Source organism: Ursus arctos, unplaced genomic scaffold, assembly GCF_023065955.2.
Source record: "Ursus arctos isolate Adak ecotype North America unplaced genomic scaffold, UrsArc2.0 scaffold_7, whole genome shotgun sequence".
Taxonomy (NCBI): Eukaryota; Metazoa; Chordata; class Mammalia; order Carnivora; family Ursidae; genus Ursus; species Ursus arctos.
The window spans coordinates 82,951,362-82,975,482 of record NW_026623089.1 but is presented as its reverse complement, the minus strand read 5'-3'; the positions used below and the strand labels follow the sequence as shown (position 1 = coordinate 82,975,482).

General features: G+C 41.9%; 2 protein-coding genes across 3 annotated transcripts in view; one reads left to right on the top strand and one right to left on the bottom strand.

The window, feature by feature from the left end:
- GPR137B (G protein-coupled receptor 137B) overlaps positions 1-15,319 on the top strand; it is a 53,407-nt gene extending 38,088 nt beyond the window's left edge. Inside the window, exons 6-7 of the mRNA XM_026504015.4 lie at positions 6,976-7,100; positions 8,682-15,319. Coding sequence (XP_026359800.1) covers positions 6,976-7,100; positions 8,682-8,793 — 237 coding nt within the window. The 3' untranslated portion in view covers positions 8,794-15,319. The remainder of the gene's footprint in view (positions 1-6,975; positions 7,101-8,681) is intronic.
- A 920-nt stretch (positions 15,320-16,239) lies between these two features.
- ERO1B (endoplasmic reticulum oxidoreductase 1 beta) overlaps positions 16,240-24,121 on the bottom strand; it is a 61,506-nt gene continuing 53,624 nt past the window's right edge. For both annotated transcript variants that reach the window (XM_026504016.4, XM_044385984.3), the window contains 2 exons: positions 23,760-23,893; positions 16,240-18,764 (listed from right to left, as the gene is read on the bottom strand). In XM_026504016.4, coding sequence (XP_026359801.1) covers positions 18,704-18,764; positions 23,760-23,893 — 195 coding nt within the window. In that variant the 3' untranslated portion in view covers positions 16,240-18,703. The remainder of the gene's footprint in view (positions 18,765-23,759; positions 23,894-24,121) is intronic.

Below are 24,121 nucleotides of genomic sequence, written 5' to 3'. Positions count from 1 at the left end.
AACCGCTGTGCCACCCAGGCACCCCGAGATTCTTTTTTTTTTTAAGATTTCTTTTTGACAGAGAGAGAGAAAGCAAGCAGGTGGTGGGCAGGAGCAGAGGGAGAGGGAGCGATAGTCCAGGCAGACTCCCTGCTGACCGTGGAGCCCAACGTGGGGCTCGATCTCATGACCCGGAGATCACGACCTCGGCCAAAACCAAGTCAGATGCTTAACTGACGGCTCCGCCCGGGTGCCCCTGTCAAAGCCATTCTTCAGTGAAGCGGATTGTAACTGGTTCGCAGTGGTGGTGACTACAGTGGCTGCCGGGTGTTGGTGCCGCTGCTTGAAAACCTGCCAGAGCAGGAGGCTTTCGCACAGTTAGTGCTGGTGTTGAGAGCGGGACAAGGCAAGTACATCTCAACACCAGTCGTGAAGTCATCACCGTGCAGATCCCTGAGAAGATCTCAGGGACCACACTGAGGACAAGCACTCATCAGCAGCACAGCCGTGAATTAAAATGATTCTTATGCCCTGAACAATGTTCTCTCCTAATTTACTACAAGGAAGTGGCTTCAGTAGGAAGGCTGCGTCATCCTAAATAGAAAAACATTTTCCCTTTTCTGCTCATGAAGGAACTCTCATTAGCAGAGAATGTGGGTGTCAGATTTGGCTTGGGAGACACCAGTGTTCGGAAAATATCCTCAGGCAAGACCGCCAGCGTTAATGCCGTCTGTGCATGCAGAATTCGGTAAACTCAGCCAAGCACCGTGTAGTGCTTACACGCACTAGGAGCTGTTCTCCACGGCACTTAAATACGTTCTGTTCTTGAATCCTCACACTAAGCCTCTGAGATAGAAACTGTTGTCACACTTAGATGAGGGGACAGGCTTCGGATCACGTGGCTTCCTGGCGACGGAGCTGGGATCAAACCAAGGCAGTCTGGCTCCCAAGGCCGTAACATTAATTACTGGGCTATGCTGTGGCTTTCCTTGGCATAAAGTTTGAAGACACTAAATTGCTAATATGTATGACTCAGTAATAATCTTATTGCTATCTGTAATTCCTATAAGTGCTCGGAGAAAAAAAATAGTCTGATACTCCTTTGCGTAAGTGGGGGGGAATTTATAACCCATCTCCTATTCATTGACTTTAAAAGAGCACATTGCAGCTGGGAATTTCTTTAAACTGTTATCTACCCTTTGGATCCATAATGTAATCGGCATAAACAAGCCTCTCCCTCCACCTGGCAGTGTAACTGTAGTCCAAGTGTGGCTCTCTGCCACCCAGCTCAGAACCCCGAGGGTACTTGGTGTCAGGACTGATTCCCAGATCAGAATCTCCAGGGAGGTTCTGGGAATCACATTTTAAATACTAAGCACCCCAGGCGATTTGAATGCAGTGTGAAGTTTGAGAATCTCCATGTTTTTGGTTGTTGTTGCTTAAACAGCTTTATTGGGCTACAACGCCCATACCATGCAACTCACCCATGTCCTGTGTGCAGCTCAGTGGTTTGGGGTGTACGCAGATATGGACAAGCATCACCCAGTTTGAGAACATTTTTTATCACCTCAAACAGAAACCCATACCCATTAGCTATCACTTCCCCTCCCCCAGCCCCTGAGCAACTATTCATCTGTGTCTGTCGATTTTCCATGCTGGAATTCCACAGGAATAGGACTGTCCAGCGTGTGGTTTTCTGTGACTGGCTTCTTTCACTTAACATACGGTTTTCAGGGTTCATCCGTGTTGTAGTGTGCATTAGTGCTTTATTCCTTTTTATGGCTGAATAATATTTCATTGTGTGGCTATGTCCCATCTTGTTCCCATTTCTTAGCTCTTATGAACAGTGCCGCTATGAACATCAGTGTATAGGTTTCTGTGTGAACAAGCCTTCAAAGGCGCCTGGGTGGCTCAGTTGGTTAAGCGTCTGACATGATCTCAGGGTCCCAGGATCGACCCCTGCCTCAGGCTCCCTGCTCAGCGTGGAGTCTACTTGAGATTGTCTCTCCTCCTCCCTCTGCCCCTTTCCCCTCCACAAGCATGCGCTCACTCGCTCGCTCTCTCTCAAATCTTTTTAGGAAGTCTCCATTTCTCTTAGGTATCTGTCTAGCAGTGCAGTTGCTAGGTCATATGGTAACTCTACGTTGAACATTTTTTTAAATTCTAGTGTAGTTAGCATACAGTGTTGTATTCGTTTCAGGTGTACGATATGGTGACTCAGCACTCGCGTGTGTGTCTCAGTGCTCATCAGGATAACCATGCTCCCAATTCTCTTCACCTACCTCCCCTCTGGTGACCCTCTCTCTGTTCTCTATACATGAAGAGTCTGTTTTTTGGGTTGTCATTCTTTTTTTTTTTTCCCCTTTGCTCATTTGTTTTGTTTCTTCAATTCTACATGAGTGAAATCACATGGTATTTGTCTTTCTCTGACTTATTTCGCTTAAGATTATACTCTCTAGCTCCATCCATGTCATTGCAAATGGCAAGATTTCCTTCTTTTTATGGCTGTGTAGTATTCCATTGTATGTGTACACCACTTCTTCTTTATCCATCCATCTATCAGTGGACACTGGAGCTCCTTCCATATCTTGGCTACTGTAAATAATGCTGCTATAAACATAGGGGTACGTGTATCCCTTCAAATTAGTGTTTCTGTATTAATTTGGTAAATGCCCAGTAGTGCAGTTACTGGATTTGTAGGGTAGCTCTATTTTTAACTTCTTGAGGACCCTCCATACTGTTTTCCACAGGGGCTGCACCAGTTTGCACTCCCATTAACAGTGCATGAGGGCTCCTTTTTCTCCACATCAACAGTTGTTGTTTCCTGTGTTGTTAGTTTTAGACATTCTGACAGGTGTGAGGTGATGTCTCACTGTGGTTTTGATTTGCATTTCCCTGATGATGAGTGATGTTGAGTATCTTTTCATGTGTCTGTTGGTCATCTGTATGTCTTCTTTGGAGAAATATCTGTTCATGTCTTCTGCCCATTTTTTAATTGGTTATTTGTTCTTTGGGATGTTGAGTTGTATAAATTCTTCATATATTTTAGGTAGTAGCCCTTTATTGGATGTGTCATTTGTGACTATCTTCTCCCAATCAGTAGGTTGTCTTTTAGTTTTGTTGATTTCCTTTGCTGTGCAGAAGCTTTTTATTTTGATGAAGTCCCTATAGTTTATTTTTGCTTTTCTTTCCCTTGCCAAAGGAGACCTATCTAGAAAAATGTTGCTGTGGTCAGTGTCAGAGAAAATACTGCCTGTGCTCTCTTCAAGGATTTTTATGGTTTCAGGTCTCACATTTAGGTCTTTAATCCGTTTTGAGCATTTAGTGTGTCGTATAAGAAAGTGGCCAGTTCTCCTAATACCATTTGTTGAAGAGACTTTTTCTCATTGCATATTCTTGCCTTCCTTGTTGGAGATTGATTTACCATATAATTGTGGGTTTGTTTCTGGATTTTCTGTTCTATTCCATTGACCTATGTGGTTTGTTTTGTTTTGTTGGTGGTGGTTTTTTCTTTTTTTTGAGAGAGAGAGAGAGAGAGAGAGAGAGAAGAGAGAGTAAGCAGATGTGAGCAGAGGGAGGAGCAGAAAGGGAAGGAGAGGAAGGGGGAAAGAATCTGAAGCAGACTCCACACTGAGCGCAGAGCCTGATGTGGGGCTTGATCCCACAACCCTGAGATCATGACCTGAGCTGAAACCAAGAGTGGTTGCTTAACCGACTGAGCCACGCAGAGCCCCAATCTATGTGTATTTTGCGCCAGTACCATAGTTTTGATTACTACAACTTTTGTTATAGAACTGTGGAATTGTGATACCTACGGTTTTTCTTTTTCAAGACTGCATTGACTATTTGGGGTCATTTGTGGTTCCATTCAAATTTTGGGATTGTTTGTATTCTTAGCCGCAGATTTTTCCCTTTCAGCACTTTGAATGTATCATGCCACTTTCTTCTGGCATGGCTTCTGCTGAAAAAGCAGCTGATAGCCTTAGGGGGTTTCTCTTATACATAACGGTCTTTTTTCTCTTGCTGTTTTTAAATTTTTTTTCTTGACCACTATTTTTTGCCATTTTAATTACTATGTATCATGGTGCAGATCACCTTGGGTTGATTTTTTCGAGGGATTTCTGTGCCTCCCGGATCTGGATATGTCTCTTTCCTCAGAGTAGGGAGGTTTCAGCTATTATTTCTTCAAATAAATTTTCTGCTCCCTTTTCTCTTTCTTCTTCTTCTGGGATCCCTATAGTGTAACGGTTCTTATGCTTGATGGAGTCACTGAGCATCAAAGTCTATTCTCATTTTGCATCATTTTTTCTCTCACCGGCTCAGATTGCTTTCCATGACGCTGCCCTCCAGGTCATGAATGCGTTCCTCTGCTTTGTCCTCTAGTCTGCTGTGTATTACATCTAGTGTATTTTAAATCCCAGTTATTATTTCTGACTGGTTCTTTTTCTCTCTGCGTTAAGGGTCTCACTGATGTCCTCCACTCTTTTCTCAAGTCCAGTGAGTACTTTATGATCATTACTTTGAATTCTCTGTCAGTCATGTTACTTTTGTTTCACTTTGGTCTTTTGTTGTGGTTTCGTCCTGTTCTTTCATTTGGGACATAGTCCTCTGTCTGCTTATTTTGCCTAACTCTCTGTTTCTGTTAGGAAAGTCCGCTACCTATCCAGCTCCTGAAAGTAGTAGGTGGGGTGCACACTTTTAACGAGGTGGCACTGGTTCTTTTACAGAGGGGTGGTGCCTGCACTGTTACGACCCGGGCCAGCCCGGAGTGCTCCACGAAGCGTGTGGGTGGGATGTGTGGTGCCGGCCAGTTCTGCGTGCCAGTCCTCTCGCACAGGTGACACAGCCTCGAGGAGACAGGTGGGCCAGGGCCACTCTGTAATGTGCAGGCAGGGCACGCAGTTTTAAGCGGCAGCGAGCAGAGCACCCTCCACAGGGGCGGCCCACTGCTGCTGCCAGGACTGAGGCCCCGCAATACTCACAGCAGGGACACACCGTGCTGGCAGGGTTTGCCAGGGGCCTCTGGGGAGGGGACCCACAGCACCAGGGCTGAGGCAGGCCCGGTGCCCCGTCAGCAAGTTATGTAATGAATGCTGGCACCTCCCTGGTTCTGCTGGGGGCCGGGCGGGGAAGCGGAGCCTGCCAGCACCTCTGTTCCTGGAGGGGTCTCCCAGTGAAATCGGTCCCCCTGGTACAGGCTCTGAGAGGTCAGTAACTCCCCCACATGCCCCAGGCATCTTTCAAACTGCCCTTCCGGCTGTGTCTCTGCAGGCAGCTTGTTGGGCTGTCTCTTTAAGAGACAGGTTTCCTCTCTCCCAGCAGTGTCCCCTGGAACTGAGCCTGCTGATTTTTAAAGTTCCAGCCTTTAAGTTGTAGCTGGTTGTAGGAACTCGGGAAATTTGGCCCCTTTGGTGTGCAGAGCCAAATGTTATGGGGATTCATGCCCTGCAGGCTCCCAGGTGTGAGGATCTGTTTATCTCTGCGCTCTGCAAGCTCTGGTCCTTCCGGCTGCAGGTGGCCAAGGCCGCCTCGTTTGCAACCATGTCTCCACTCTCCCTCCCCTCACTGAGGCAGCCTCTTCTCCACACTTAGTTGTGGAGTTTGTTCTGCCATCATCAGGTCGTTTTCCAGGCCATTCACACTCATGTGCTATCCAGGTGTATCCCTGCGATGAGGTGTGCGTAGGGCCCTCCTCTGGCATCGTCCCTGGAGTCAAGGTCGCACTACCTGCCAGACTGTTTCCACGGTGAGTGTGCCATTTGACGCACGCGCCAGGAGTGCGGGAGGGCTCTGCTCCCTCCACATCTTCCCAGCACTCATTACGGGTGTTTGGATTCCAGAGTCCTGGGTGGGTGTGCCTTTTGTCCTGATCACTAATGATGTCAAGCATCTTTTCATGTGCTTATTGGACATTTGTATCTTTTCCTGGAAGAAATGTCTATCCAGGTCTTTTGCACATTTTTAAATTGTCTTTTTGTTGAGTTTTAAGAGTGCTTTATATATTTTAGATCTAAGTCCCTTGTCCGATAGGTGATTTTGCAAATATTTTCTCCCATTTTTGTGGCTGTTCTTTCACTCTCTTGATGGTATCTGTTGAAGTTTTTAATTTTGATGAATTTTATGTTTTTCATTGCTCATGCTTTTGGCATCATATTTAAGAACCCTTTGCCAAATCCTGGGCCACAATCTGTCCCTATATTTTTCTTCTCAGAGTTTGATAGTTTTTATGCTTATGTTTAGGTCTTTATTTTGAGTTACTTTTTGTATAGGTGTGAGTTTAGGATCCAGCTTCATTCTTTTGCATAAACATTCTTGAACTGCTACAAATAATAAATTTTAAGGCATCCCACCTTATCTGGGTTTTACTTTATTTCCTGTATTTGGCTGGATTAGCCTTAGAAAAGGAGGAATTCACATATGAATACCCATGCTGCAGCAAGCAACCTCATTTCACCCTCTTAACATAGAGCACTGACCACAGGTACAAATTCTGGATTTTATGCTGGCCTTGGTTTGCCATATGATACAGTTCTGATCGTCTCCGTACCTGAAATCAGTCATTTGAAATTGTTTGTATGGTGAACTCAGCTTGAGGACAGAAACAGGAGGAAATGATCACAGAAGTGGGATATGGAAACTTATCATTATCACGATCATTTCATTATTTTAGCTTGTAAAGATCCACATTATTACACAGTTTTATATCAAATTTGGGACTATCTAATTTGGTTAATTTGGGCATTGCCTAGTGTTTCCATAAGGGATTAAAACAAGGATAATTCATTGCTGTCAGAACTCTGAAAGAAGATTTTGTCCATACTGAGAAAAAAGTTAACACCTCTTAAGTATAAAAGCAACTGGAACGAACCCTGCAGCTGAGCAAGTACCTCCTCCTTTCACACGAGTTACAGCACCTTCAGTCTCCGACGAGAGACATCATTTGTCTAGAGGAAGGCACAGTCTCAGAGTATACTGAACAATTAATTGTCTTTCTAGACCAACCCTGGAATGGTCCCCAGCCATGGATTCAGCCCCAGATCTTATTTTTTTGACAACCCTCGAAGATATGATAGTGATGATGACCTTGCCTGGAACATTGCCCCTCAGGGACTTCAGGGAAGGTAAGCCCCTACTTCATGGTTAGGAGACTGAGGACTGCACCAGTGGAATCCATTCAATCCCAGAGAAAATGCTTCCCTAGAAACCCTGGAGTCAGAGGGACTGTGAGGCACATAGGAAATGGAGAATGAGGGACAAAGTGTGGCCAGAGTAGAGCCCACTCCTGGGATTCTGCTTCCTTACCTGGGTGGCAGACAGAAGGGGTGGGAGCCTCTGGGGTTCCCTGCCCTCTTCTGTGATGCTTCAGCCCCCCTCCATGGCCCCGTTATCATCACGTCCCCTCTTTCTGCCTGTGAATCTGGGCCTTCAGGGCCAGCAGGGGTGAGAGAAGCAACAGGGCCGACCTAGTGTTACTGAGCCCCCGCCACTCTGTGCTTACGCTCCCAGGACCTGATGCAGGTCCTGTGAAAGGGAGGCTTTGGGCTGTGTTTCTTGGCAGTCAAAGCTTATTTTTTGTAATCCTTTGTACATTTAAAGGCAGTCATTAACAAAACTACCCCCAACCCTGGATGGAATGATAGAAGATAGGTTTTCCAGCTTTTCTACTCCTTATTCTGGACAATAAATGTCCTTGAAAAATGAAAAAGAAAAGAGCCCTTGTTTGGCAGCAAGAGAACGGAGGAGAAGCTGGGAGGATATACTGCTTTCTCAATGGACGAGGGAGCAAGGGAACCAGATAGAATAAAAGATGGTGTTGGGGAAGAGAAAATGCAGCACTCCACAAGCAATCCACCAAGCCAACAGATGTGAAGAACATAGAAGTCTTGAAGGGAGCCAATCAACAAGGACTTCCTGAGGTCCAGAGTTGTTCTCACCCTCACCCCTAACATTGCTGTCTTAGCCAGTTACCCCCTGCATGTCCCTCCAGAGCCCACGGGAGCAGCCCTGGCCCTGCACCTGCCAAAGGCAGCACAGAGCTGAGTGCCTCACTCCCTAAGTGGAGGGAGACCCCTCTTCCACTGCATACAGGAGGAGAATAAAATGTACATTAGTGAGTGCTTACTGTATATTAAGGTACTGTTCTAAGCACTGTTTGTAGGTATTAACTCACAGAAGCCCAACAAGGCAGTTACTGGTATCACTGGCATTCCACGGATGACAGCGTTGGTGCACAGAAGTTACCTGTCCAGAGGTTTCAGATACAATTTGCTGGCAAAATATTTTGTTACACATAATGATTGGTTTATGGTTCTAGTAATACTATGCTTCTGGGCTCTGGGGAGTTCAGGGTTTTTTGTTTTGTTTTTTTAGAGCAAGCAAGCAAGCCTGAGTGGGGGGAGGTGGGAGAGGGAGGGAGAATCTTAAGCAGGCTCCACACTCAGAGCCCAACGCAAGGCTTTATCTCACAGCTCTGAGACCAGGACTTGAGCTGAAAACCGACTGAGCCACCCGGGGGCCCCGAGTTCAGTCATTTTTGTGGGTGAACTTGTAGCCGCTGAACCTGGGCTTCAAGAAGCCACTTTAAAAACTGGGAATCTCTACAGTTTATACAAAATCCCAGTTCTGTCCATGTAAAATAGACATGTCATCAATAGGGAGTATGATGTTTCAAGTCACCAACTATCTCTTTTTTTCTTTTTAAGCTTTGCTCCAGACTATTATGATTGGGGACAACAAACTAACAGCTTCCTGGCACCAGTGGGAACTTTCCAGCCAGACTCAGTTTTGGACCCTGACAAACCAAGCCAGGGGTAGCATCAGTCAACAGTTTCATGGAAGATTCCTCAAGTGAAGAGCTTCAAAGAGACTAGCTTAATGACAGCTGAATTTTTAAGGCACTTTTCCTTAAGAAATAGGACTTGATTTTTAATTGTTACAGGTCTCTAATGGACTCTAGGACTAAGCAATAATCTAGATTGATAAAACTTATTTTAGTACTAAAAAGTGAGCCTGGCTGCCTATTTCAGTGGGTATAACTTAAACTTTAAAAGAAATTCTGTACCTTTATAAAGATGTATTTTATATAACTTAAATAATAATGCTAAAATATATAGTAGGATTTTTGGAGGATGTTACTGCACTATATGTTTGTAGTTTGCACGGACTTTTATGCATAATTCACTTTAAAAGTATACAGGACGTGGTCTGATGGTTGTCTCAGGCTTTTGGACTAAAGCATTCTTCAGATCCTTACCTCTTCAGGTCGTGCAGATGCTGGCAGTTGACATCTAGAAAGCGAGTTACGGCTCCAGTGTTACAATGTAGCAGAGGATCAACAGACCACATATGAGGTAACTGGTTCCTTCCTTCCAGTTCCTTAAGGTCCTGACAGTTGTTATCTCAAACAATCTCCTAAGTTTTGCCAAAAACGTGGTACTCCTTTCAGCAGGGCGCTGACGTATACACTTCAGTGTGTGCACTCAGTGGGAAGTGGCTGCGTTGAAAGCACGCATCGAGCCACCTTTGCTGCTAACCCTTCTCTGCTGTATTCAGAAACCCTGCAGAGATTTTTCAGCCCAGTGAGAGCTAGCATCTCTTACCTCAGTACCTCCCAAATCATGGACCAGTCATTACATTGAAGGAACAGAGGAGAGGTTCTCAAAAGGGGGTGAATAATAAATGCCCTTGATCCAGAAGACTGTATGGAGTCCTGACGGTCTTCCTGGATTTCCCACCATACTTAAAAGAAAGAATGCCTTGTATTTTTAAATAGCTCTGAAGGCAGGCTCGTGAGGCAGCAGCTTTAGAACCGGAGTAGTGTCACAGTATCCTGTGGCATCATTCCTGTCCCTTGCCACGTCAGGACGCATGGTCCAGACAAGCGTGGCTCCATCGTCTTTCGCTTCAATGAAATCAGCCAGCTCTCCAGCCACGCGTGCGACCCTGAAACTTCCCAGGTCTATGCAGGTAAAACTGGCTGTGATAGAAAACTGTCAGGGAGGACAAAAGCTCTTATTTTCTGTAAAACAGAGAGAAGGTACTAGAGGGAGGACCATCAGCAGAGATGCAGTATCTTCTCTGCCTAGAAAGTGTCAGCTCTCGGGACAGGAGGGGGAGGAGGGGCAGATGAAGAGACAGTGATGTTAGTAAATTCTGCCTTCATGATGAAACCCATTTCCAAGGTCTCCGATTTCCCGTTTTGGTCTTCAGAAAGGATTTATCTCTGGGCATTGATTTAACAGATGTCAAGTCTACTTTTCTTGATGTAATTAAGTTTTAAATGGCTTGTGATTGGGTTTTTCATTTGTACAGATCCCTTTATCCTACATAATCCCACATAACAGTGTTCTTGCCTCTCAGTATATGGAAGAATTGGGGTCACATATCATTGAAAATAGTTACTGTCAGGGACAATTCTAGACTGAAGCAAAATTTGCACAGATTATTTGGGTTGCCTTAAAATATTTTAAGTTGTTGTTATTCTAAATAGCTTTAAGAACACCCTACTTGTCATGTGATCTTTGTTACTAATACTTAGAAGAATTTAAACGCAGACCCAGCATACACTTAAAACTTTAAATCATGCTTTCAGAAAGTACTTCAATTAGGTCATTCAAGGGTAGATATATTTTTTAAAATACAGTAATAAAAAAAGATCACTAAAATCATCCAATTATATTCATGCTGTAGCAACACATTATTATCCTGTTATTACTGGCAGGAAAATTGAAATAACCAGCATTAAGTGATAAAAGCCATAATCTATTTTTATGATAAAGCTGCTACTATTTGAGCTTTTTTATTGGAAAGGATAAAAATGTTCTAAGACCCTATTTTTCTCTTCTTCCCCTTTTTAAAAAGTTTTGCTAAAGCACAAGTATTGTAAACACATCTAGAATATAAAAAATAGGATTGTATTAAATGGTCTTTCTCTCATAGTAAGTGACCACAGATACCCTGTGAAACATGATAGATATGGTAGATATGAAAAGGGAAATTAAAATTTCTTCAGTTTTCTAATTGTGTTGTGCTGTTCAATTAGGTACACTAACAAAGCTCCTTGGGTGAGATATTAAAGGCTCAAAGAAGGCAAAGAATGGGGATTACCAGTTATAAAATACCCAAATGTCCTTCTGTTTTAAGGCAACATAATGAAATTAAAACCCTGGGTATTTGAAAGTTAAAAATGTATGGGGAAGAGGGGCGCCTGGGTGGCACAGCGGTTAAGCGTCTGCCTTCGGCTCAGGGTGTGATCCCGGCGTTATGGGATCGAGCCCCACATCAGGCTCCTCTGCTATGAGCCTGCTTCTTCCTCTCCCACTCCCCCTGCTTGTGTTCCCTCTCTCGCTGGCTGTCTCTCTCTCTGTCAAATAAATAAATAAAATCTTTAAAAAAAAAAAATGTATGGGGAAGAGGCAGTGTCACTGAAAATTTTGTACTAAGTCTGATTCAACACTAGAGGCTGCACATGAGTGTTCTGGGCACCTAGTGGAAATATGCAGAAGAGGCATCTCCTTCTGCAGGTAACTAAAAATGCCAACCGATCTGTGTAGATAGCTTGCACTGGCTCTTTTTTCTACAAGTAACCCATTTAACTGAGCCACTGATGACAACGTCCAGGCGTATGTTACCCACGGAGCTGTGAACTGTAAGGAGTTTTTTGCCTCTTACAGTCTACACATCAGTGACAGTTATGCCAGGTCTGTCTGGGATGTAGCAGGCGTGTTGTTAAAACTATGCTGGTCACCAGATTTAGCGGTGTGCACTCAGTAGTGCGTCCCCAAATAGTCTCTTTTCCCAAAATCCAATAGAACTACTCTTTGTTAATTCCTTGAACACTTAATTCCTACTAAGAGGAAATAAGCATTAAAAAATCCCAGAGCATGAAAAGTACTTAGAGAAAAAGGTTCTCATTTATATTTACATAGTAGATATTACCAGAATATTTTTAATTTTTTAGAATTCTTTTTTAATCAAAGTAAACTTACCTTAAAATTAAATGTGTCTACGTATCTGAGTTTTTAAGATTTCCAAATGAAGAAACTTTGTTTTTTTTTTAAAAAACTTCACTTTGGAGTACTGTATGATAAAATCTAGACGAGTGTAGGTCTAATATGTCTTTCCATTTTTTGTCCCAGGGGAGAATTTTATTTAAAAAAAAAAAAAATCTATACATAATACTATTTAAGACTTCTCATGGTCCAAGGGAGCTGCTGGAAAGGGTCAGGCTAAAAAGTGGAATTCTCATCAAAAACTATAAAGTGATCAAAGTGAGGAAACATTTAAAAAGGAATGAAGGGAGCGGAGTTCAGTCAGTGTCTACTGAGTGCCTGTTACCTGCTAGACACTGGGACGACTAGCTGTTTGCCAGTCTGTGGGTCCAGTCTGTAAACTCAGCCACAGCCTCCTTTCACCCTACTCTAGGCCCCTACTAGGGATCTATGAAAAACCCTTGCACCAGTGGGTCCCAATGGCGGGATGCTAAAGCTGTCCCGTGAGGATTCCCCATACCTGTCGTGCAGCTCTCCAAGCCCAGGCACTGAGGTGGGTTCCTTCATGTGCAGTTCTGCCCGGGTCATCATCAAGTAGGGGGTCAACGTCCTCGGATTCAAATTCAGTGACTCAGCAGCTACAAAGCTGGATTCCTCTATTCCTGGACCTGGGGCTACACCTATCCTCTGTTTTCCCAGAAACGGTTATACCTTGCCAAGATTAATTCCGGTGTAGCCTCCAAACTGGTCTTCCCTTTTGCAACGTGGTTGCCCTTCCACTTAGAACATACTTCCTGCCTCTGAACTTCAGTGTAGTCAGAACGGGAGATCAGATGCCTCCCGGCCCTGGATTTGTAACCTCTTTCTCTTCAGTCCATGTGAGCCTCAAAATCCTTCCCTTTCTCTGAACCTCTATTTCCCACGCATCTTTCTAACCTACAACTGTCCCTCTGGTCCCTTTGCAGTCTCAAGTCATGGTGCTCCTTGAAGGCATTAATGAAGACATGAAGAGGCATGTTTAGGATAAACTAATGTTTTGCCAGGGCCATCCACTTTGTGTCGCTGAGTACCCTTGGCTGTCCCCTTGCTGAATTCACTAGCCCAGAGCCTAGGCATAGCTTGTAGACTTAATCCCTACCCAAGGGAGCAGAACACTTACCCATTAGAGGAAGGAAATCCGTATGGAAAGTGAAATAATGTATCCAAGTGCTGCCTGAGAATGCAGACCCCGCCCCAGGGGTGTTAGCTGGGTGATTTTACTCTGTGACAACCCGATGCCACCATCAAGTAGACACTAAGATTTGTTCACGCTGAGGGCATCATCCCCACTAGACAGGTTTCTATGGTAGCTGTTCTACTCCAACTGGTATATTCTCTCTCTGGGTGAATTCTCACTGCAAACTAGATACAGCCTAGTTAGGCTGTAGAATTCATAAGTTGCCTGATGTCAGGGAGAGCTGTGTTTTTGTTCACTGCTATGTTCCCAGCATCTTCAGTGGTGAATGGTCAAATCCTGTTCTTGTGGTAGACTTTGTCTTTAAAGGTAACTTCTTTTCACTTGCACTTTCGTCCACTGTGTATGGATTTGACAAATATAATACTCATGTGAGGACCTATCCCTGTTTTCTCAGATATCCAACTTTTGGGTAGAGAATTCATAGTGGAATAAAAAAGGAAAGAAGGATTTTACGTAAGGATAGTCTCCATGAATGATGTGAGAACTCAATCTTAGAAGCACGGAGATGAAATTCTGTCTACACAGGCATTACACGCCCTGTCTCTTTGCCCTCACGCGTGCAGGCACTGGCAAACAGAATACTGAAATGGGCACAGCGGGCAGTAAAACGTAGGTCTTTATCAGATAAAGTGTAAAATTAAAAGATTAGGGTTAAAAGTGGTTAAAAGTGCAACTCTCAAGAGAAAACACTGAACTGGGCAGGGTTTCAGCATGATCTGTATGTTAAAAGAATTTTTTTTAAGCTCATATGGAATAAACAAGCACAGCTAAAGAAAACTGTTTTTAAAAAGGGCGGGGGTTGGGGAGAAAAGGGGACAAACACACGAGGTATTAACACAGACCCTGAGTAATTAAAATAGCTGTGGTCCTGGTGTCTGAGTAAACAGACCAATGAAACACAAAGAGAACCCAGATATGGAGCTAACTCCATGTGTGATGTCAGGAATGATAAATGTAGCATCCCCAACTAGAGAGGGCAAGACACACCGTCCAGTCAATGGTACTGGAATAATGGGGTGATCACCCAGAAGAAATCAGGCTGGATCCATTCCTGATACCCTACACCAGGACACACTCCAATGATCAAAACTTAGATCTAAAAACCCACAAAAGCTCTAAACGAAAACTAGGTGAACTGCTGCCGTGCAAGCAAGAAGGTGTATGAACTATAACTCAAAGTCCGGAAACCACTGAGAAACTGAGAAATTTGAAAAAAACAAAAATTGCATGGTAAAACCACCATAAGCCAAGTCAAAAGACAGACACCAAATCAAAAAAAACTTTAGAGCTCATCACAAAGGATTGGTATCTGTAACCAAGCACTCCTAGAAACTGATAAAAGATCAACAATGCAGTAGAAAAATGGGCAACAGACACGAACCTGAGGAAATACAAGTGGATCTGAGACATGTTAAAGGGAGTCAAGCTCACTTGTAAGAAAAGTAGAAACTGAAACCTGTGGCCCTGTAGTTTTGTATCTATCAGAATGGCAAACGTCAAAGCCACAACTACACAGTTATGGCAGCGGGTGGCAGGCACGGTCTCACATGCTAGTGGTACGTGAGTCGGGTTACTGCCTGTACGTAGGGGGTATGCTACTGTCATGGTCTGTGACCCCAGAATTCCATTTTGGGGAATTTATTCTACAAGTACATATTTATGCCTGTGTGAAGTGGCACACACACAAGGTCTGGAGACAATCCAAATGCCCATAATAGGGGATTGCTTAAACACATGTACATTCATGTAATGGAATACCAAGCAGTGACTAAGAAAAAGACTTTAACGAGGAAGCTATCTAGGGATGTGAGAAGACTAACAAGAACAGTGAATACAAGCACATGGTATGGACAGGATGTGACTCTTTGGGTAAAAATGAGAGGAAAAATTAAGACTTTACATTTGTATTTGTTTGTATATGCCTGAAAAAAGTATGGATGGAAACATAAGCAACCAAGATCAGAGGTTATGGGATGAGGGGCAGGGGAGGATTTGCAGTACGGACAGGTGGGCCGAGGGCAGGTAGAAGACATTCCACTGTATAGCCTTGCATATGTTTTGGTTTTTGAACCATGTGAATGTATTACCTATTTGAAAAATAAAGATTTAAAAAGACTTATTGACTCGGTACAAGTCAGAAGACGCGAAAAGTCCCCAGTTTTTAGTTGAACAGTAATAAGCCAACTTAGGTAGTAACACAGACACACGACATGCTGAGCGAAGGATCTGGAGTCAGACTTTCTGATTTTAAACTCAAGCCGCACCACCTAGAATTTGTGACTATAGACGAGTTAGCCACTCCTATCCTCAGTTTTCTTATTTATAAAATGGGTAATTCCACCTAAGAGTTAATGCTGCTGTGAAGAGTAAGGAATCCATGGAAAGCCCTCAACACAGTGGCTGCCGATCTTGCCATTGTAAGAAACAAGCTCACGCTCCTTATGTATTCCACAAATTATAAACAAATCCTCAGCTCATAAAGGGAAACGTTTCAAAGGCGGGGGGAGGGGAACAAGAAAGAAAGATAGCAGAAACATTTATTTAACTCCTATTCGCTACAGTCTGGTGGGCACAACAACAAATTATTTGGAATGGTGTTCAGAATCGAAGCCGCACCTGTAGATATTAAACTAGAACACCTGTCCGCCTGTGTGTGCATCTGTGGGTGTTTGGTTTTACCAGATGACTGCCATGGTACCACGTAACCAGTCTGTGTGTTCGGTGAACAGCTGTGGTTTCTGCAGGTACTTGAGTTTGTAGACTGCTGAGATGTCTACTGTGAACTGTGCCCAAACTTCCAGCTGAAGGCAATGCTGATGAAGATGGAAATAACTGTCCTTTCTCATTTACACTGGCACCTAGGTAAAGCTGGAGAATACGGCAGTGTTTCACAGACACACAGAGACTACAAGTATCGAGTAAATTCACGGTGTTACAATGTCACAATGCTTGACTTAATCAAATTTCAAAACTGGGAAAACTATTAACTACTCTGATCCTCTTTATAATCTAAGAATCAACACAGGAGAAACATTCAAATTTTACCAATTTTAATATATAGTATATCTAACTTACATAGATGCCACTTAAGGGAAAAAAAATAAACTCATGCCATTGAAGGAAGGAATTCTTTTCCTTTTCTTCATTTTCATTACTTCATCAGCTGGTACAATCATTTCTGTCAGTTATATTATCAAGTGCTGCACTTTAAAATTAGGTGATGAGATAAAGACAAAACGAGAGAGGAATTACCAGCCAAGCGTTTTCACAAGGCAGTCAGTCCCCTAGTGACCCTGCACGACAAGGGGGCTGGGACTTGGAAAAACAGGTTATATCACAAATATCATACAGTATTACCAGGCTCACAAAACAAAGGTTCCTACACCTTATACAATCATTTATGAAATACACACAGACACAAAAATGTAGGCTGCTCCCTGCCCCCGGAATCCAATTTGTGATAAAATCAAGTTAAATAAATTTCAGCTTAAGAATACTTCATTTGTTTATTTTCTTGGTGGTGCAAAAATTCATTAAAACCTTGAAAAGAACTTTTTATACTAACCTTTTAGTTTCCTAGAACTCACTCTGAATATACAATCTTTCCCAAGCTTGAAACAAATCACAGTAAAGAAAAAAACAAAAAACACTGGAAATGACCAAGGATTTTCTCCAGTAAACAGAATTTAAATAATAGCTTTTAACTGAGAGAACAGTGAAGTAACACTACCAAAAAGATTTTTGAACTTACAGTAATAATAGACAAGGTGCAAAACTTTCACATTTTCTTAAACTCTGAATGAACACTAAGAATAATTCTTACTAATTTATCAAGAAGATTACTTACTCACTTTTTAGACAAGTTCACCTTAAGGTCCCCCTCTCCTACAATACTTACATCCCTAGAAATGAAAAGTGGAGAGGGCTCCAATCAAGCCGGCCTGTTTTATTTGACAACCAAAAAAAAAAAAAAAGTCACCACCATCAACAACAAAAAACCCCTGGGTCTATAAATGTTAAAATTGGGTAGGAAAATAATTAATTAGTGAGAACTTACTCCTTTCAACCATATCCCTCTCCTAGGGACGACCAAATATTTTTAAAAGAGGGGTGAGCCAACTAAATACAGTTTAAAATACGCCACTAAATCATCGATGAACACATTTCAGACTCTGGCAGGTAAGGTGTGGGTTTAAGAGCACTTACTTCATAAAAGACTGAAGAGTTGAAGGAGAAACTCTAGGTTTTGTACCCGTATTACTTCTACACAGATGCCTCCTTCCAAGTTAATCACATTCTATCTCTAACAGCTTTTAAAAGAATATTTTAAATATTGGAGGATATTTAAATCCCAGCTTTAGAAAATGAGCTTAGGACGTGAAGGTCATCTGTTGGTACAAGTCACACAAAGTACCATTTATATACAATGAACCGAAATGAAAGGAAAGGTAGGGAGAGGGAAGCTTCACAAGGCTCGAACTCACCTGCCTGTTTAAATAACCTACCGAAGAAATTCCGGTTGAGAGAGGATTGCATAGACTGTATTCTAAAATAATATCCTTTAAAAATGTTTAATTTGAAAGAGTAAATTTTGTGTGTATCGTTTTAAAGTGGCATTATAAATCCATATAATCCCAAATTCTATCAAAGTGAAACGTAAGTATTTATGCAAATTTTTCTTCTCAAAGTAAACAAAAATTTTCTAAAATTGGAGTAAAGACAAAGAAATGCAAAATCAAAAGAAACAGATACACAGGATAGGTTCTAAGTAGAGAATCCTCTGGAGCCAGCCCACGACACACGGGCAATCTGGCTGGGCAGCTAGCAGAGGGGACAGTACGCACTCACCTTTACTGAAGGCGGGCCTTTATACCAAAACAAAACAGCAACAACAACAGCAACTGAAAATCTTAAATAAAAACCAATGAAACTGAAGCTGAAGTCCTGGGGATGCTTCAGTCCCTTCTGTAACTATGCACTGAAAGGGCCGTTCATCACACTGACACTTCCCGGTTATAGAAAGTGACATCAGGTAAGACTAACAACACATTTGAAAAATTACTGATAAATTTTTATCACTGATCCTAGCCCAAAGCAGCAATGTTTGTTCTCTAGCTCTCCTTTTCTATAGCAGACTGCTAACAGTGTTTATTAGGATGGTCATTTAAGTCCGACAACTGGAAATAAAGAACAGAATAAGAAAAAAACCAATTCTAAACAGAATAGCAGAATATTCAACAGATGGAAACATACGAAATTAAACACAGAATTAGTATAACTTACATGTTTTAAAAGTATATACTTCATTTATAAATATCTCTAATTGACAATCTATTAAGAATCATAAATATTCAAGTGAACATTTGAATTTTCTCTTTAAGAGTTGAGAGTTCTTCCTTCAGGTCTTTGAAGATCAGCCCCCTTTCGCTGAACGTCCAAGACTGACAGGCTTCACACAGTCAGATTATGTCTCTAACTAGACATATAAAAGCCTTTATTACCTACTGTGTTGTAGTAAGACTTTAAAATTCTGTAACTCTCTTATACTTGTAGAAAGCCTACAGAAGAAAAAAAAGAACATATTAGTTCATATGTGCACATATTTCAAATTACTGATACCATTCCATGAGCTGTAATTTGAAAGCAAAATCCAAAATAAAAGAATATAAACACCACTGGCCAATGAGTTTGCTGTGATTACTTAGTAAAGACTGTGCTGTGCACAGCTACAGTTCTTCACTCTTCGGTCAGAAGGGGCAAAGGGAGCCAGTCACTTATTATCAACACATTCTGGATTAATGATGGCAACAGCAATATGAGTAACTCATTACAATAAAGAAACTCTAATGATTTACAACTGGTCTTATAAGTTCATTTTGCACATTCCTCTCCAAATGTCCACTCCTTCCTCGTTATTCCCCAAACACACTACAGATGACCCTTAAACATCAAGGCTTTGAACCGTGGGGGGGTCACATACACAGGTCTTTTTTTCAATAAAGATAGTTCTGTAAATGTATTTTCTCTTATGATTTTCTTGACGCTTTCTTTTCCCCAGCTTATGTTGTTGTATGAATGTGGTAAATGATACATGTGACATATGGAATATGTGCTAAATGACTGCTTATGTTATCGGTAAGGCTTTTACAATCAACAGTAAGCTATTAGACATTAAGTTATCGGGGAATCATAGTTACACATGGAGGTTTGACTACATGGGGGTAATGTTAGCTCCACACGGGTAACTATCGTTTACATACCTGTGCCCTACATCCACCACTATTTACGGCGTTCAAAAAGTAAGTAATTATTGAACGAGTGAATGAACGCATGCATGCTTCTGGGCCCAGGCCCAGAAGTAAAACTCTGGGATGGGAGCCACAAAAAAATAGTTCTATAAGCTCAGTTAGCCTTACATACAATTCAGGTTGGTATGATAAAAATCTAATGTTTTTCTTTCTATAAAATAAGATGATGTAGTATGCAGTATTAAGCTTCTTTCTTTACTCTAAATACTTAGTAAACAAGAACTTTTCTTATATTGAGAGCTTAGTATGCCAGGCAACGTCCTCAGCACATCACACACATATTCTCAGTCATTGTAAAAAAAAAATTCTCCAAGGTAGATAAAATTAACCCTGATGTTCCAATTTGAGGAAAACCGAGACTGACATAAATCAAGTAATTTTTCAGGGTCACCCAGCTAATAGATGGGTTCCAACCAGTTCATCATATCTCATGACTACATAACTTCTCAAAAAGTCCAAGCTCTCTAGAGTCTCAACATTTTTTTGTTACTCTTGCAAGTTGTGGGATTAGTAGAAAATGAATTCTTACTCTAATCCTCAGAATATTAAAGGACCGAAACAGTTTTTAATTATTAGGAAAAAAACAGAATATGATTATCAAATAAATGTGTAAAATCATATGCTGTACATTAAAGTACCTATTAAAAAAAAACCCCACAAACTTGTGTCAAATATGTACGAAGATACGGTGAAGAGACCATGGCCTGAAAGGAAAAGAAAGAGAGCCAAGCAAACAGCAGGTGTGCTCGGAACGAAAAAGCGCTAAGTCTGACTTAGACACGAAAGGGAGAGGGATCAGAGAACTCAAAGGTCACACACAAATTAACTACAGGTATGTCGCCCTTACCCAGAGACCCCACACTGACCGTCACTACTGGGACCGTGGGAGCACAGTCTCCGTGGAAACACGAGCCAGACCTCACAGCTGACCCCCCAACAGAGCAGTGGCAGGGGAAGGGGGGGGCCACTTGCCCTGACCTACTGCTTCTCTCTTAGAGGGGCACTGCGGGACACGGTCACATCTAACAGGGACAGCAATGCCGTATCTATTTGTATGCTGGAAAAGAAACCATTTCCTATGAATGCTGGAACTATCAGAAAATGGCTGTTCCTGTAGAAACAGGTAAAGAAGCCCCATGTTGCAGGATTCAGTGGCCAGAACTGCCCACTAGCATCAGGTGACAAAGCGACGTGGGGCTGGGTGCTCTTAGGTAAAACTGTATACAACAGGCCATCAGAGAAAATGACTAAAGACTAATTCACTGCAGAAAAGCTAATGCACGAACTCGCTGAGGTGTCACACAATAATTTTACGTGTTAATGCAGTCAGAGTCATTTACTACTTAAATGGACTGATAATCAGGTAGAAGATACAATGAAAAGATCCCATCAACAATTATTAAGAAAAACTCTAACAAAAAAACCTGTAACATTCTCTAAGGAAAAAGTAAATGTACAGAATCCACATAAATTAAAAAATCGGGCTCAACTAAGATTAAAAGGAGCGTGGCTACATAAATTGTGGTATGTCCTTGTAACAGAATATGGCATATATTGAAAAAAGAGTGAGGCAAACCAAGAAACAGACCCTTATCCACAGAGAACGCACTGATGGTCACTGGAGGGGCGGTGGGTGGGGGGAAGGGGGAAACGGGATGGGGATGAAGGCGGGCACTTGTCCCGATGAGCACAGGCGATGTACCGAACTGCTGAGTCACTAAGCTGTACAGCCGGATCTAATATTACACCGTATGTTAAATATACTGGAATTTAAAAACTTAAATAAAAAATAAAATGCTGCTTATGTATTTGGAAGTGGCTAAGAAAGTAAACGCTTATCACAAGGACAAGAATTCTGTAACTGGGTGGTGATGATGTTAACTAGTCTTACTGTGGCAAAAATTCTGCAATATATATACAAATATCAAATCATTATGTTGTGCACCTGAAACTAATATAATGTCACAGTTTCTTCTCAAAAAACAAAATAATCCTTATGAAAAAAATTTAATAATATCAAGACATGATTATAATACAATGCCAAGTAAAAAAGAACAGGAAAGTACACAAAAATACGCTTTCAACTCTGTTAACACATAGATAAACACACGCACACATGTAAATATTTTACTTACAAGTCGAGGAAAAATACACATTTTAAAAGTACATCGCATGTTGAAACAGTCCTGGGTAGTGGGGATAGCGGTGACTTTTAAATTTATTTTTAAAATTATACTTCCATGTTTTTCCAAATTTTTTACAATGACCACGAATTATTTTTATAATTGGGGGGGGCAGGGAAAGAGGATTATTTTAAGAGCTTTAATTAGCACATGGATAAACTGGTGTTTGTTTTTCTGTAGAGGGGGAAAAAGGAGATTAAATTAGGCTATACCCTTACTTGTGTAAGCATCCCACCCCAAGTGTCACTGCCCTCAGGAGAAGAACAGTTTCCACATCTAGTTTAGTCAGAAACAAAAAGACAGTTTTTGTCTACTGAAAAACAAGAGCACTAACCATCCATCGGTTTGTAAACCACCATCACTAGCACCAGCTGCCACGGAATCCCGGGAGCAGCTCAGTGTAGGAAGCGCAGTCACGTCTAAGCTCAGGTCACCTTCACGTTAGCTCTGGAGAAGGGTTTCTTTCTTTTTTTTTTTTTTTTTTTTAAGATTTTATTTATTTATTTATTTGAGAGAGATAGAGACAGCCAGCAAGAGAGGGAACACAAGCAGGGGGAGTGGGAGAGGAAGAAGCAGGCTCACAGCAGAGGAGCCTGATGTGGGGCTCGATCCCATAACGCTGGGATCACGCCCTGAGCTGAAGGCAGACGCCCAACCGCTGTGCCACCCAGGCGCCCCTGGAGAAGGGTTTCTATCAGCCGCACTTCACAGAGAAAGGAAGGAAGCTGAAGGAACCGGGTGAAGTGCCTGAGCTCATGCAGACAGGACCGCAGGCTCGGAATCCAGTTCTCTTCACAGAACAGTAAAGCAAATACCAGGCTCCAGACAGAGAACTGAAGCCGACAGGCCTGCCTTTATGATAGTCTCTGAGACTCAGAGACATTTTGAGGAGGTCAACATTCGTTTTCTTCTCAATTTTATTTGGATCTAAAATGTGTAAATTGTTTAAAATACTTTTCATTTAAATTTCACTGAAATACTCTAAATTTAATTCAGTTTCTCCTGTTTTATCTTATTTACGGGCCTCGTAAGTGGGTGAACTAAATTCTTCACGAAGTACTAATTCCTGATGGACATCCTATGTCTAGCTTATGCTTGAAACCCCAACCTACACAGTCATCTGTCAGTACATGGGAACAACAGGTGACATCTTCTAAGATGGGGAAGGAACAATTTATTTTTCTCTTAACTGCCCCCTTTTTAACTTAAAAATGCACGTTAAGAAAACATAAGAAATAATCTCTGTATCACCTGCCCCCCCCTTTTTATTTTAAACAGTTCTTCCTTGACTTTGTATTTTCCAGGGCAGCCCAGTTTTATTGTCTCTTATTTTCTAGGATTCTTTTCCTTCCACTCTGTATTCCTTAGTTGGTACCACACGTGGTACAAATTCTGTTTGAAACCACCTGTGGCATAAACCAAAAGCAAACTATAGGTCTATGCAGGGAAAAATGGGGTAAGAATGAATGGAGGGAAAATGCCTCCTCAGCTTAAGAAATAAAAAGCTGGGGCACCTGGGTGGTTCAGTGGGTTAAGCTTCCGACTCTTGGTTTTGGCTCAGGTCATAATGATCTCAGAGTCATAGGATAGAGACCCACATTGGGCTGGATGGAATCTGCTTCAGATTCTCGCTCTCCCTCCTCATCCACCCCTCCTCCCTGCTCCTACATGCACCTGCTCCGACTCTCTCAAATAAAATCTTAAAAAAAAAGAAAAAAGGCAGTGAGAAGGTTTAATCTCTTTTTCTTTCATCACATCTCAACCAAGCTCTCCTTTCCTTACTCCTGCTACTGTAGTTGACCAAGCTATAGCCAGCTGAATATTAGAATATTTTCCCCACAAAACTGAGAAGGCAAATAGAAACACTGCCAATCTGACCCTATTAATTTTTCCTGTGACCTGTTGAGACCCTGGCTTGTGAGTACAAATATGACAGTATATAATTCTTTCTCTTTGTTGACCAAACAAAGCAAAACAAAGTACTTAAGGAGAGAAGATGATCTTTGAAGTTTGCTGAAACCAGCAAAACCCAGCAAGTCTTCACTGTGAAAACCATTCTTACCTTCCGAAAGCATTTAAAAGAGCAACTATTTCCTGTCGAGTGAGTTGGAAGCCTTTAGATGGGCTGTTCTCTGGAAGTTTTTGGATTTCTTTTTCAGAGAATAGTATCTTCAGGGCAGTTCCTAAACCTTGAGTCTAAAGAAAATAGTCATACACGTAACAATTAAATTAATGTAATAACAATTACTATAAAGGTTGAAAGGAATATACAGTCACTGTGATGACAGTCAAGAAATTCACACAAACTGAACTTTTCACCAAAATGTTAAACTGCAAAATACAGTTTCTACTTCCTCACACATTATGCATATGATAAATTTACCTTAACTGTTAAGGAACCTGAATAGTTTAACATTTGTTGGA